General features: G+C 39.2%; 1 protein-coding gene across 1 annotated transcript in view; it reads right to left on the bottom strand.

Moving 5' to 3' along the window:
• LOC111835964 (cadherin-22) overlaps nucleotides 1-14,872 on the bottom strand; it is a 215,902-nt gene that overhangs the window by 105,301 nt on the left and 95,729 nt on the right. The window contains exon 2 of the mRNA XM_023796809.2: nucleotides 2,060-3,450. Within this exon, the coding sequence (XP_023652577.2) occupies nucleotides 2,060-2,287 (228 nt within the window). The 5' untranslated portion in view covers nucleotides 2,288-3,450. The remainder of the gene's footprint in view (nucleotides 1-2,059; nucleotides 3,451-14,872) is intronic.

Raw genomic sequence — 14,872 nt, 5'->3', positions numbered from 1 at the left:
GTAACCAGGCAACAAATTTGTCATTAAATTGAGTACACCCTGGATTCCTGTGCAAGCTTACAGGTATATGAGACTGAGGTCTTTTTTTATTTTACATTTGATCTATAGCTTGCATTCATGAATGTGCTTGTTGTAAATTGATCAGTAATGTAGAGTCATATGTGCTCCTATTAAGGTTCATTCAAGATATTCCCATCATAAAACAAGCAGACAAGCCTGTTATGAAGTCTTTGAATGACGTCGATTGCAACAATTGCAGTGAGAAGGATATACAGTAATGCCAAATAAGTAGCAAACTCGTGTGAAGTTCTATACCTTTGTACATTAAATATGATCTAATACTATTATACTGTGTATTTTTGTATTTTTTCCTCCTCCTTTTATGTACTTCATTTTACATTTTTTATTATTTTTAACACATATATGAATGTAACTTAGGGCTCAGTAATTTTTATTACTGTGATAAGAGTATTGTGATATTTCATCAGTTCGCGTTAATTTACTTTTTGCTTGGTTCATATGAAACCGGTATTTGCCAGTAGCTGCTTACTTTCTGTAGTATTTACATTAGATATGGGCGTACTGTTAACGTAGACAGAGACTGCATGCACTGTCACTGGCTTTGGCTGGTACTGGGATTCAAACATGGAGGTTGTAGCCATAATCTTTCTCTTGTTTTGTCTAAATGTATAGAGCATTGATAAATTGCTCAATCGCAACATTCCATAATCATTCATTTTCAAATCTTTATTGTCTCATTCAGATACTACTTAGAATGCAATACCTTCATTGTGTTGATGCTGCTATGCACATAAGTATTTCCATCAAATATCTAGGACACTGCCAACTGTATTTTTGTATATTTTCAGAGTGTATAACATTTGTGCATGTAGAGATAGGAGTAGACGATGCTAAACAAAATATCTTTGAAAGCAAGTTTAGCAGACTGACAGATTTCTTGACAGCTTCATCTTTAAATCCCAAAAGAAGTTGCAATAAGATAGGAAAATGGCTGTAGATACTGTTGACAGCACTTGTGATAAATGCAAGGGCAGAAGTACTGCTTTGTAATTTGTTTCTCCCTGAACACAATCTTTCCACTGCTGTGTTTCAGGCAACAGCAGGATTCTTGCGATTCTGAGGTATGCAAAGCCGCCTTAATCAAGGACAATTGACTTAGCAATTTTCTACAGTTTTGGTCGTGAAAGGCACGTACCATTCTTGCTATTGAGCTGCACCATTTTGGTGGATCAACTGCGTTCCGTGAACCAACAGAGATGGCACCTGCGCAATGGCCAATGTGATGTGATTCTCAGCTTTTTTGCAACATTATGCTAATTAGGTCAAATGTGATTGGCAACATAAGATACAGATGTGGGTGACAATAGTTTATATACCATGCATTGATGTTTAGTTATTCCTTTCCAGTTTGCACATGTGTATTTAAAAGTAAGCTGCAACATGCTGACTATCAGTGGTGTAGTGCCAATCATGTGTCTACCCAATATTTTGTAAAAATGTGATCAATAAATTAATGGTGCAATCAACCAATAACATGCCTATGTCGACTGTGGTTAAACTTGCAATAAACTTACAGTCAGGGTAATCTGGACGGAGCGAACTTCCTCCATCAGATCACATCTCTTAATCCCCCTCCCCCAACCCTCATCAATCCCGTCTTCTATCGGTAACTATACATATTGTCAATGAATTGTCACTTCCTGACAGTGTCAGTTAACAAGGTTAGCTGCCTTAAGCTGTTTGCGATTGCTAGCTAAGTAAATGTGCTACTGAAAGTATAAGGAGTTGATAGAGATGCTTTTTGGCCATAAGCAGATAGGAGATAAGCCTTTGTTGTTATTTGCAGAACATCTTTGAATGTATACTAGTTACGTAAAGTTTCAAGAACATAAATATCTGTCTATGTGTATTTTTATGTCTTCTGGCTTTGAAATGGCACCTACCCACACATTTGGTTTGCACAAACCCCCTGCTGTCTGACTCGTCAGTCATTATATTCAAGCAATAAAGAGTTTAGGCCGTAGGTTGAGAAACATACCTTTCCAACATAGAGAGGTTCCGTCCCAGTATACTCCTCCACCACAAAGAACTGATTCCACACCCAGCCCCTCTTCACTCTCTCATGGGACATTGTTCCTTTGTCCTCCACTTTTCCAATGGCTTTGCTACTAGTCCTTGTATCCACTGACGGTTCACAGCTACCACAATGCAAGCTGCCCAGAACCAGCAAAAGCAAAGAGATCTGCAGTCCCTGAGTAGGAACCATGATGAACTCCCCCCCTCTCCGTGCTACATTGGTTGAAAATTCAAAGAAATATAGATGGTACTGAAGTGGCGTCCTCGCTCCTCTGGTTGGTCGTGGGTTCCAAATCAAAAATGAACACGTTAAGCTTGATTTTTATTTTATATACGCCTTCTCAAAAAGGCCAAGGCACTTTTGCCATCTTAAAAACTTAACCTGTCAAGTATCTGCAGATAATTATACTGTTTGTAGGAAATCAGCAGAAGTCTGAAAATAAAAAGATGCTGCTTTTTAAAGTTTCTCATCCCTGGTTTTGGGCTTATTTTATTTAATTTTTTTGTATGGATCTTTTCTTTGATCTTAAACAATTTGAAAGAAAAACAATGAAACCTGCTTTTATATGGGGAATTCCAGGACTACATCAGGATGAAGACCTGGGAATATTTCCGTGACTGTGCAACTCTCCATTCCTGATAAATACAGAGACCTATCCTATGCGGTTCCCATGCTGTGAAATACTGAGGGAGGCAAGCTGAAGTGGGAGAAACAATGGTATTGGGATTTCACGTCATAGAAAGTAACTGGTCTCATTTCGAAATGCAGCAATTCTCCCATTTTCATATTGTAATTAGATTCGAATCATGTCCAACAGAATGGATTCTTTAGCAACTGCTGCAACATTATATCAAGAAGATTAACCATTGAGTAGTCAACGATTTATCAGACAAATCTATTCAGTTTGGACAACTAGATGTGCCTCCATGATAACCTATGACTATTCAGTTGACACATGAGCAAAAGTCTCTGAATCTTCCTGTAGATGGTTGATCCTTATTGGAGTAAACTTTTTTTTCCAAAGCATCAGCAACACCAAGCTAAAAAAACAAGCAAAAATGCAAAATTCCCTAATGGTTTTTTTCTTCACTTCAAGTATGGAGCAGAAGCACTTGATGGTATTTTGCACCAAACGCACAAGCCTCTTGAAGCCTAGATTAAAGGAGCTGGTTCTGTTGGTCCCAATTCAGTCCCTGGTGCCAGTAGGCTCAGCAGATTTAGGGTAATATCCTTGGAGTGGCGCCATCTGTTTGGATGTCTCACCATGCCAGTCCTCTTCAGTTCAGCATGTTTATAATGTGCTTCATTCACAAATTCTTGATAGAAAAATCTGGAATTTACTCACAGGCGAACTGAAAAACACAAAGAAATTATGGTTAAACGACTATCAAATTGTCAGATCTTTAACATAAAAGCTCTCAAATATAGCCATTCCTGATGGAGTAGCTTATTATTAGAGAGATGCTCTTTGTTATGCATAAATATGCATATTACTGAATCCATATTTTTTTTTTTAAAGTGAGGCACATTCAGTAAGGTAACAAACCTCCATTTACTAGATATCTATAGTTTTTTTTTTTTTTAAGAACTTCAATTTTTTCAACATTCAATCTTCCATCCATACAACGACCCATTTTCCACAAAGAGTAATCCATTAGAGAGTTATGGTGATCAGGTTTTGTTTGACAGAAGCCTGTACAATAGCTCCCCTTCACATTGGATCCATCCCTACTGTAAGACGGTTGCATATATAATGTTCCTTTCATCTTCCTTTCTCTGCCAAAGACGACAATTTTATGGTTGTTCTCGATGGCTTAGATCTGTTCCCACCCTAATTCCATCTGCTCCTAAAGAGGAAGTTTTCATATTCACCACATCGCACGCTTTTGTCCAGTGAGGGGGAAGCCTTCTATACCATATAACTAAATATTCTGCTAAAGAATCTGAACTGCTCTAGTCCACATGTGTAACTCATAACAAGTAGACCAGCCCTTCAGTCCTCAGTCCTGAATTATGAATAGCATCTCCTGTGTTTATCTTATTTTGCTTGTCCTTATGCTTGTACTAAAGGGCAGATCACTACTGTGCACATCCTCAGTGCTCAATGACTAATAGATGAAATAACAGAAGGTTCATACAAATCATCAGTGCCAGTACACTGCAGGTAAATAGCATAGCAACGCACAATTAAGTAGCTCTAACCACACTGGGTCCACCACAAAGCACCTTTTGTAGTTTAACATCCCTAGTGAATGATGTCAGTGGGATATTTTAGACAGTAACTTGCAGTCAGTTTATGCTTTTGTGGCATTTGTTTGATAATCCCATGGAAAATATATCTTCCTTTCAAATACACTGCATGATATATTTGCTGCTATTCAGGATGCACTGAACGAGAGGATTATTATGCGGGTGATTATTCTGAATTATGAGTATAGGAAAACTATTCAAAATATGTGAAGATCTTATACTACTTCTTTATCACTAGGGATATATATATATATATACTGTACTGTACACACACACACACACACACACACACATATCTGTATGTATCACACTGGGAAACTGCGGGAGCTAAATAGCATTGAAAACAATGTACAATATAATAGTCAGGACTTGGAAACCAGGATCTCTGAAACAATTTAGTCTCTGTGCTAAATAGCAGGGAGCTCCTATCTCTGGCAGCACAGCTCAGTTCATCAGCCACTTAATGCTACTGTAATAACAATGCTGTGGGTTTGATTCCCAACTAGGTGACATGCGAAGTCCCCTAAATGTCATCAGTGTGCTGTTTCCTTTGCGATCAGTAAAGCTTTTCTGTGTTTTTGTATACAGTACCAGTCAAAAGTTTGGACACAACTACCCATACAAAGGTTACATTTTAGAATAACGATAAAGACATCAAAGCTATACTGTAGTTTAACATACAGTATATGAAATTATGTACTGACTTACAAAGTATTGAAGAAAAAAATAATTAATTTGCTAGGGTCGCAGCTCTGTGGGTTGGTGGTTCAAATCCCTGGGTCAGCAAAGTTATCCCACCTTTGGGCCCTTGAGCAAAGCCCTTAGCCCCAATTCCTCCAGGGACTGGCTGACCCTAAATTCTCCTCAGTGCCAATTTCATGAGGTGGCCTCCTGGGATGCTTTTCCAGCTGTCCTGAAGGAGGTCCCACGAACGCTGGGCACTCATTGGCCGCATCTCCTTCACTCTCTGAAACCATTTCTACTGTGTTTAGGTCAGGTGGCCAGGTCATGTGATGCAACACTATCAGTCTCCTTTGCAGGCAGTGTGGTGTGCCCAAAATTTTGACTGGTAGTGTAAATGTACGTGTCAGATATAACGCCAAACAACCAAGATCACAGTGAATAAACATATTTCATTTTGATATTAAAAACAAATGCCTTTTCAGCAAGCAATTACAGCACTCTGTAGAATTTGAAAAATGTGTTGTGGTCAAGGCTTGGATAGATGGATGGAGGTGTTGACAGGAATGCAATCTATTATTATTATTATTAGTACTATTATTATTATTTTTATTATTATTATTATTACTATTATTATTATTGTTGTTGTTGTTGCTTCTGATGCTGTTTTGAATAATAATGATGATGATAAAAATAGAAGACGTTAAATTTATGCAAACATCAAAGAAGCAAGCACAGCATAGGTCAGTTAATTAGCTAAATTAGGAAATACTAATCACATGAAGATAATAATTAATACAATTAATCACAGATGCAATCATAATCATTTGAGCAAATGCTGCATATGACAAAAATCATCAAAGCAGACAGTCGCGTGCGGCTTGCACTCAGGGGGCACGATGATTAATGGCCATTTAGGGGCTCTGTACAAAAACGAAAAATAACACCGTTTTCTGTGTCTAAGATGTCAACACCTCAAGGCCCCCAAATTACAGTGCTAGTGTGTCTTGTTGTCAGGGACTTATAAGCTTCCACTTTAGAAAACCACTCAAGGCTGTTGCTTCTTTAACCTCATGTACCGTAAAGCTGTCAACGGTGCTGATCTGGATTCAGGAATCAGGCCACACAAAGAGTCTTGTAAGGTATAACACTGAGAATAACAGGATGATGCCGGCCATATACCTGTGTATAAGGGCAGTCTAAGGCTGAAACCACCACACATAACATCTTAATGCTGAATTGACCTGGAAAAAGTCACTAGTTTCAGTTACAGAGGTATATTGTTGCCACATGGTCCATAGAGAAATTCAAATTCATACATTATAAATTTATCCCCTACAAATAAACAATTCATTCTGCGTAATAATGATAACAAATGGAAATTAAAATAGTGAATGTATGGTGCCTGTATAGGAGCTATCGTCATTAAGATCCCCTTTAAATATAAAATACCATACAGAACAATGGTACAATCTTTTGCATTAATTGCCAGGAAAGAGAGGAAACAGGGACTTACCCAACACATTACAATACAATACAGGGCATTATATATGATTAATTTGCATTCTGTGCATTCTTAAAGCTGGTAAACATCTCCATATAAATATTGGGAAGCTTTCAGAAAATTATCTATAGCGTTAAATACATTTCAGCAAATGGCAGAAGCACAAGAAATGAGGATGCAATGAATGAGAGAAAATCATTCTAACAAAAAGAAAAAAAACAATATAAAACAAACTGTGAATTGCATGTTATTTTCTGTATTAGAACAGAATGATATGCACTTTGCTTGTAGTCCTGGTAGAATTCACTATAACAGGAAGTATTATATGTACTTAAAACTGCAAGAAAAAGCATAAAATATCCATCCATCCATTGTCCAACCCGCTTATCCTACTGGGAGCATAAAATAAATTCTTTTTATTTTTAATTATACATAAATAGATCTACTAATAACTATATAATCACTATTGTTCCTAAAGACTTGAATGTTAATCATGCATTGCATTGTCTTAATTTTAATGAATGAATGAATTATTAACTTTGGCAAGCCTTCTTGTATAGTGTTACTTTAAACCAAAAACACCTATTTTATTAATTCATTCCATTTTTAATCATTTATGTTTGATCATTTTATCATTTTTTTAAATTAAAGTCTCATGACAACATTATAACACACACACATACTGTAGAAGCATTACAAGAGGGTGAATATTTCCATAAATAAGGAGCAAAGCCTTAAGGAGTTAAACTGGAGTTCCTTGGCACACTACGTTCCCTTTACTGCTCCTGTTGAAGATTTAATTAAATGGGCGCACAGTTTGTCTTTTAATTTTGAATGAAAGTACAAAGAGTTAATGAGTCGGGAAAAGGCTAGACATCACTCTCCCGCAGTTAGCAACGCTGAAGATTTGCCGGACGGGGCTAATTAGTGCCTTGTCAATTAATGCCCCCTCTATAGGTGCCGGCCAGCTAATACAGTCGTGAGGTATTTTTTCCGCCCCCAAACGCTATTGGCAAGCCAGAAGCAGTCATTCGTGACCTATTAGGTCGTGGATTGATTATAAAACATGGCTGCTGCTTCTCATCAGTCGCAGAGCGTGGGGCCTGACAGCTGGCACCCAGCGAACGACTGGGGACTAATCACTCAGGAGTGATGGGCGTAGAGCCAGTAACTGGGAGAACATGCTTTTAGTCTTCCCCACCTCATCTTTCTACCCATTCCACTCTCGCTCCATTCTCTTCCCTCCTTTGCCGATTGGTTTATTCGGTAATGAAGACTATTCAGGACACAAGCATTAGGCAAAGATAGGCCTGTTGGGAATGTGACTTGAAAATTACAGTATTGAAAATAAACTATATTTGTTTTTTATCAATAGTAATTAACAAAACAATTGATGTGTATGAATAAGAGGTAATTTTTTTTGGAGTGTAAGAATTTGCCACATGCAATCTCTGGATGTTCATTATTGTTAGATACGTTAGGAGAAGGCCCCCACCCAGAGACCCTGCGAGAAGTTCACAAAATCAGTGCTCATTTCACTGTACAGGATGCAAATCCCTCCACCACTTATTACATGGATGAATCTGTCATTTACAAAACAGCTGCCCATCTCTGGCCAGCATCACACTGACATGTAAAAAGCTAATAATTCTAATGCATCTGTCAGGATGCTTCCACTGGGACCCATGATGCATTGCTGCTCCGGTCAGTTGACAGGTGGCTGCTCTTCTCCTTCAGCACCCTGGATCGCGGCCACCTGTCAAAATTTCATCATCTACGTTGTGAACTGACAATCAAGCATGCCCGACCAAGCCCCGCCCATAATCCCACCCGCCTGGAGAGCACTAATTGCCCCAGCTGGCTCCACCTTTCCTTGCGGCTTAAAGAAGAAAAGGGCAACCCAGGTCAAGTAACGGAAGGCAGAGCCGGGCTTCCATCTAACAATGACACCGAAAATAAGTAGAGATGTCTGGCAACCGTCACCTCATAATCCCCCCTTTTTTTGTTTTGGATTACGAGACTGATTCCTAGCAAATGTCCAAAGGGCCTAACAAAAGTCCAAAGGGCCAAAATGAAGCTGTATTTGCCATTTGTACACGTGAGAAAAGCTACACTACAGGCCAGAATTTTGGGCCCACCCTCTGATTTAAAATAAAAATAAAAAACAATATTATTGAATGCTTATTCAAACTTTCATTACGAGAAAATATTTTGAAATAATTAAAAGAAAAGCATCTGACTGGCTTTGAAGTGTAGTGTAACAATTTACTGTGCATTGTAAGTGCAATTTAATGACTGCGAGTGCCTAAGTACGAGTTTCATCAAAATAACCACCCCTTGCCTTTATCACAGCAGCACAGATTCACAGCATCCTTTCCAGCAATTTTTGGAAATAACTTGTGTCCAATCTCTCCCAGCACCTTTTCAGGCAAGCAACCCATTCTCTCTCATCTGCTAGACACTCATTTCAATCTTGTTGGTCCAACTCCTCTCACTGGTGGACTTTTGTCCATCCACAAGACCTGCTCCCAGTCCTGAATACGCCAATGTTTGTGTTGTTTAGCGTATAGTAAACTAATTTTCTTGTTAACACCACAAAGTAAAGGTTTTCTGATAGCAACTCAACCATGCAGTCCAGCTGCTCTCAGTCTTTGCTTGACTGTATTAAGAGATACTAGTTTCCCTCTGTTCACATTAATCGCAGCCGGCAGACCTCTGCAATCATCCTCCGATTTCTTTTGCACGTGACAACTAAGAGTTGATTCTTTGGCCTTTGATGTTGCTTTCCTTTCCCTGGTCACTGTTGCTTCCAGTCAACCTTTTTCTCTGTAAACAGTAGGTCATCCATGCTTAGAATTATTTAGCTCTATGGCTATTTGGCGATGAGAGAACCCTTCATCACTAAAAATTTCAATTGGAGCCAATTGCTAGCTGTGCCTTTCTAGCCATTACAAGCATAAAAATAACATTCATCAAAAATATGTATGTGCAATAGTCCAACAGAAGATTGAAACGAGGAGCAGACAGTGCATTAAACCTCACTAACTGATCTGAGACAAGGCAGACGAGTGGCTTTCTTTAGTTTAAGACACAATCAAGAGAGACCAAGAGCAAATCAAGTTCTGACATTAGTAAATAGAATTCCAACGCAAAGTGAAAGTCAATGCACTAAACACAGACTTTCTTCAAAACCAATAGTTTCAGCCTTTGTGGCTAAATAATGTGATACTACAAGCTATAAAATACTGAAAACCAGTCATTTTCTGAAACCGCTTATCCTGTGCAGGGTCATGTGGGGTCCAGAACCTATGGCAAGGCAGGGAACAACCCAGGATGGGGCACCAACCATCACAGGGCACAAGGCAGGGAACAACCCAGGATGGGGCACCAACCATCACAGGGCACACTCATGTACCATTCACTCACAAATGGGCAATTTGGTAACTCAAATTAGCCTTAACATGTTTTTTGGACTGTGGGGGGAAACTGGAGTACCTGGAGGAAATCCCACGACAACATGGGGAGAACATGCAGACTCCACACACATGGAACCTTGAGGGAGACTCGAAGGCAGATGACGGAGGTGTGTGGCGACTGAGCTAACCACTGCACCACCATGCCCCCTCCGATACTAAAAACCAGTCAGTTATATTTCTTTTAAGTATTTCTAGTACAGTGGTACCTCGGTTCTCGAACATAATCCGTTCCGGATTCCGGATCGAATCCAAAAAAGTTTGAGTTCTGATCGAATTTTTCCCATAAGAAATAATGGAAAACCAATTAATTGGTTCCCGGCCCCCCAAAATTACACCTAAATATGTTTTTTTCTTTTTAGCATTTAAACATAAAATGAACAGGATAAAACAAGAGCAGCATTTTTTTCTGAATGGCTTCCAAAACGATAAAGATCTTATCCCAACATTACCCCTGTCCTGCCCCGATCGTCCGCTCCTTCTGTGTGCCACGCCCCCTCGTTAACCTCGTGTGGGATCCCCATGTGATCAGCTGTTTCTGGTTGTTGTCATTAGTCCTCTGTATTAGTCCGTGTTTCAGTTTGTTTCCCCAGTCCGGTCATTGGGTGCGTTCGACTTGCTTACAGCGCTGGCTTAAAGCAACGCATTCTAATCCTGACACAATGCATTACGGTTAGATGCATTGCATTACAGTATCTCACCCGGCTGCACAAACTGGAACCGCCTCCGTGACGACACACCTTGGCCCTTACGGGCTGAAGAGTTTAGTTACACTCATGACGTTTGTATCCCAGGCAGTTCCGATGCGTAATCTGCTATTTCTCCCGAATATCACGTAAAGCAGTTAGAAATGACATAAATGCTCTAATAGTACACGTAAGTGGTTTATTTATAGTTAGTTACTGTAATGTTGCGCTGCTTTATTTGGTTAATCATCCAGTCTGTGAAGAAGGCATTCAAGTAAGAATTGCATTGTAGTATGACTCATTTCCTGGCGCGTATAATTTATATTAGGTCAGCGTTCACGGTTCAACTTCTGATATTCAGATCGAGTTCTAGGTCAAACTGGTTTGTTCGACTTTCAAGAAATTCGAGTTCTAGTGAGTTCGAGAACCGAGGTACCACTGTATTTTCTTGTAATAAAAGTTTGATAAAGTAGTGTATCATTTATAGTTTTTAAAAATCTGAGGCTGGGCCCAAACGTCTGGCCTGTAGTATATATTGGAATGTACCATTTTGCATACCCTGTCCGGCCTGTAGTATACATTGGAATGTACCATTTTGCATACCCTGTCCGGCCTGTAGTATACATTGGAATGTACCATTTTGCATACCCCACCTTGCCCCGTTTTTTAAGACGTAGATGCACATGTAGAAGCGAGAGCGACGCTTGGGGTCAAAGCGCAGTCAGCCGTCCATCCAGCACCCAAGGGATCAAGGGCCCAGCGGAGCATGGGATTCGAATCAGCAACCTTCTGATCACAGGCACAGAACCCACAAAGCCACACACTGCCCCGATGAGCAACTGACCATTCAGGCTGATGCTAAAAACTAGAAGAAATAGAGACTGGTGATCAGTGGGAATATACAAAACAAATCTGAAAGAGATTCTTCAAAATAAAGATATGAATAAAAAGGAAAATGGTGTTGGCTGGTAGCTATCTGTTGGTGCCAATTTGAAACCAATGTCTGCTAACCAGTTTATGGCACAGTTTGCTTATACAGAAGAATGATAAGAAAGGGAAAGGAAAAACAACATATCCAAATTGCAGAATTGGAAGATTCACAGAAATTAAATGTTTCCCACTGAAAAGAAGCACAGTCAACAAATGCATAAAAGAACGGCAAAGCGCACAGCCTCAAATTAAGCCCTGTGTTTGGTGTGGGGATGTAATGAGAGGTGACATACATTGTCAGAAGCTCGCTAAAGCTGCTCTGGTAATTACACTAATTACAGTTTCCCACCCCCATGCTTTCTCTCTGCCTGTATCTATATCTCTCTCCCCTTCCAGCATGGGCTCGCCAGCACCTGCCCACGGAGAGGATCACAAAGGCAACCCCTCTTTGTGTTTCCCTTCCGAAATGCCCGCCTGGGTAGTGGGTCCGGCTTCTGGAACACCCCGTTCACCTGGCACCTCCTCCAGCTGCACATTTACTCAGTCATTCACAGGCCCTGCAAGCCGTTCCAAACTCCTCCCAGAACCCCCCAGTCCAGAGCTTAACAGCCAGCCCATGTCCCACTGGCGGGGCCCTCTGTCTTAGGAATGGGGAAGAGCAAAGGGCAGCTGATGTCACTCGGGAAACGGCTTGAACCCGGGAACTGCCCCTGCCGTACAGTCGAGGGCTGAGGCTAAATGCATCATGTACTTTGGTGCGCATATCTCATCTAGTCTTGCAACAGGTTGTTTTACTTTCTTTTTTTTGTTTGACTAACAGGGAATCTGCTGTAGGTTGGTTGCTGGAAAGGGGTGAATGGCTGTTTGTTATGGTGCTATCTGCCTGACCTGTATGTCGCTTTGAGCAAAGTAACTTAACTTGTAAATAATTTACAAAAGTTACTTCATAGTAAACAGTATTCTCTCTTTTAAAGTAAAACTGAACCATGGTATAGAAAAACCTCTCTGAAGATAGAATTAAATCAAATGTACCCACTTGTATGATGAACAGTGATCATTCATCTGCTTTTAACTAACATTATTCACTGGATGCCGAGGGAGGGGTAGGAAGAGGAAAGGTGTAGTGTGCATGCGCACCAGTAACGGGAAGCTCAGTTCAATCCACAGAAACGTTTCTATCAAACTGTCCATTTAAATGGATCAAACGTTTTATTCAAAGTATTAGTTGTGCATGGGCACAACAGGATGCTGCACTTTTGCTCAACTACTAATACTGAAACTGTATTTATTAAAATAATGTTCATCAGTTTCAGAGTCTTGTGAATGTATATCGATCACAACAGACTTCATATCTAATTAAAATAAAAAACAGCCGCATAAGCAGGCTTTAGCATTTTAAATATAAATGAGCCCTCAAAAAAACCTCAAAACAAAATCTAAAGTTCTTGACATCAGCACATTTACTAACTGGATCTTTTAACTCTGAATTGCACCGACCTGTGAATCTGAAACCGGGGTTGGTACCGACCCATGAATTTTGTGTGCTGTTACACCCCAATTGCCGGGCCATATTTAACAGAACATCAAAATCATTTCATGGGCCATAAAGAATTGTGCTGGGAGTGTGTGGATGTGACTTGTGGGCCTTGAGTTTGACATATGTGGTTTAGAAGTAGATCTAGATAAAGGTCCAAACCCACAAACACAAATGTTCATCACCAGGCAGCAGCTCTCGTTTTGTCATTGTCTACAATACAGACATTGCAGTCATTCTGCTGTGCCAGTTTCCTCCTGCCCCAGAGATCAGCAACACTTGCCCATATTCTGACTGTATTTGACTGTTGTCATGAACAGCACTAAAACGAGAGTTAGCTTAAGATCAAATAAATCATGGTAGTATACATCTAAAACACAGATCTCCTGTTATTCCACATATACTGAATAATATTGATGATTAATAATATTATTGGCATTTTGCATTGCGTTGATTTTTGTGTTTCAGGTTTTGGGTGACATGATATGCACTGAGTAAATTTTGGACTGTCAAAGAGCTTGTTCAATGGGTTGAAGTTTACAGACACATCATTCAAAGTCCGATTGATGCCAAGCCAGGGGGCCTGGCAGCTAGCTGCCTTTTGAGAGGATCACGCTCCATTTGTTCACCTAGCGACTCCAAACTCATGTAAGTCAAGTAACGTATTGTGTTATTTTGCTCCCAGTACCAAAACAGAACTAATAATTTCATGTTACTTTTTTTGTTTTTGCATAAAACAATTGTTACCCCACCCCATCATCTCCAAAGAGAGGGTCCTATTCTGAAAAAAAACTCTCAATCCGTATTCAATTCCTGCGTCACATCTCTTCTCTTTACTCCGGCAACGACCAAAATCAGCAGATATATTTAAAGCTTATCAATTATAATAGTTAAATATCTTTAATAATTGAAATTGTGAAAATTATTGTATTATTGAATATTTCAATACACCCCCACTGCAAAAGTATGAATCTAATATAAAAAACTGAAAGCAGCGTTTCAAAAGTTAAAAGTGTGACTAAATCTTTAATGTATTTATTTAATAATCAGATCAAATTTGTAATGATAGCAAACAAAAAAAAATTCATAGTGCTTAGTCACTATTTGTTCGAAGCAACTTCGTGTTCAAAGCATTTCATTTTAAAATTACTTTTGATCATTTAGACTTTGCTTACAAATCAGGGAAAAGTACTTTTTCCACTGTGGTTAGAAAATCAGACTAAGATATTTTTGCCATGATGATTATAAAGTGGCAAAAATACATATAGATGATTATGGAAGAGGTCTCGGACTGAAAAGCAACACTAGAAATATTATGCCGCATATGGTATTTATATTTCAATTTATACATTTTAGAATTACACTGAGGCTCCAAGTGTTTAATCATCCTTTTCATGAAGTTAGTTACAATTTATTTCTTTATTAAAGAGAGAGTGTAAATGTGCTTCTTAGTGTTCATATACATATAATGAAGCCTGGAATTCAGCATGATCTCTGGGGTGACGGTAGCATTAAGAATTAATTAAATTAAAGTGTAAGTAAGCCAAAAAAGCAATGACAATAAGCTGCCGTCATGTCTAGTTGAACATGTGGAATGTTTTACCAGTAAGGCAGATTAGATTACTTGTTCTGTGATCTATCTATCTATCAATCTATCTATCAATCTATCTATCAATCTATCTATCAATCTATCTATCAATCTCTGCTGTTTTTTGA

This window comes from Paramormyrops kingsleyae, chromosome 8 (assembly GCF_048594095.1).
Source record: "Paramormyrops kingsleyae isolate MSU_618 chromosome 8, PKINGS_0.4, whole genome shotgun sequence".
Taxonomy (NCBI): Eukaryota; Metazoa; Chordata; class Actinopteri; order Osteoglossiformes; family Mormyridae; genus Paramormyrops; species Paramormyrops kingsleyae.
Note: the sequence above shows the minus strand (reverse complement) of the source record. Positions and strands in the feature narration are given on the sequence as shown.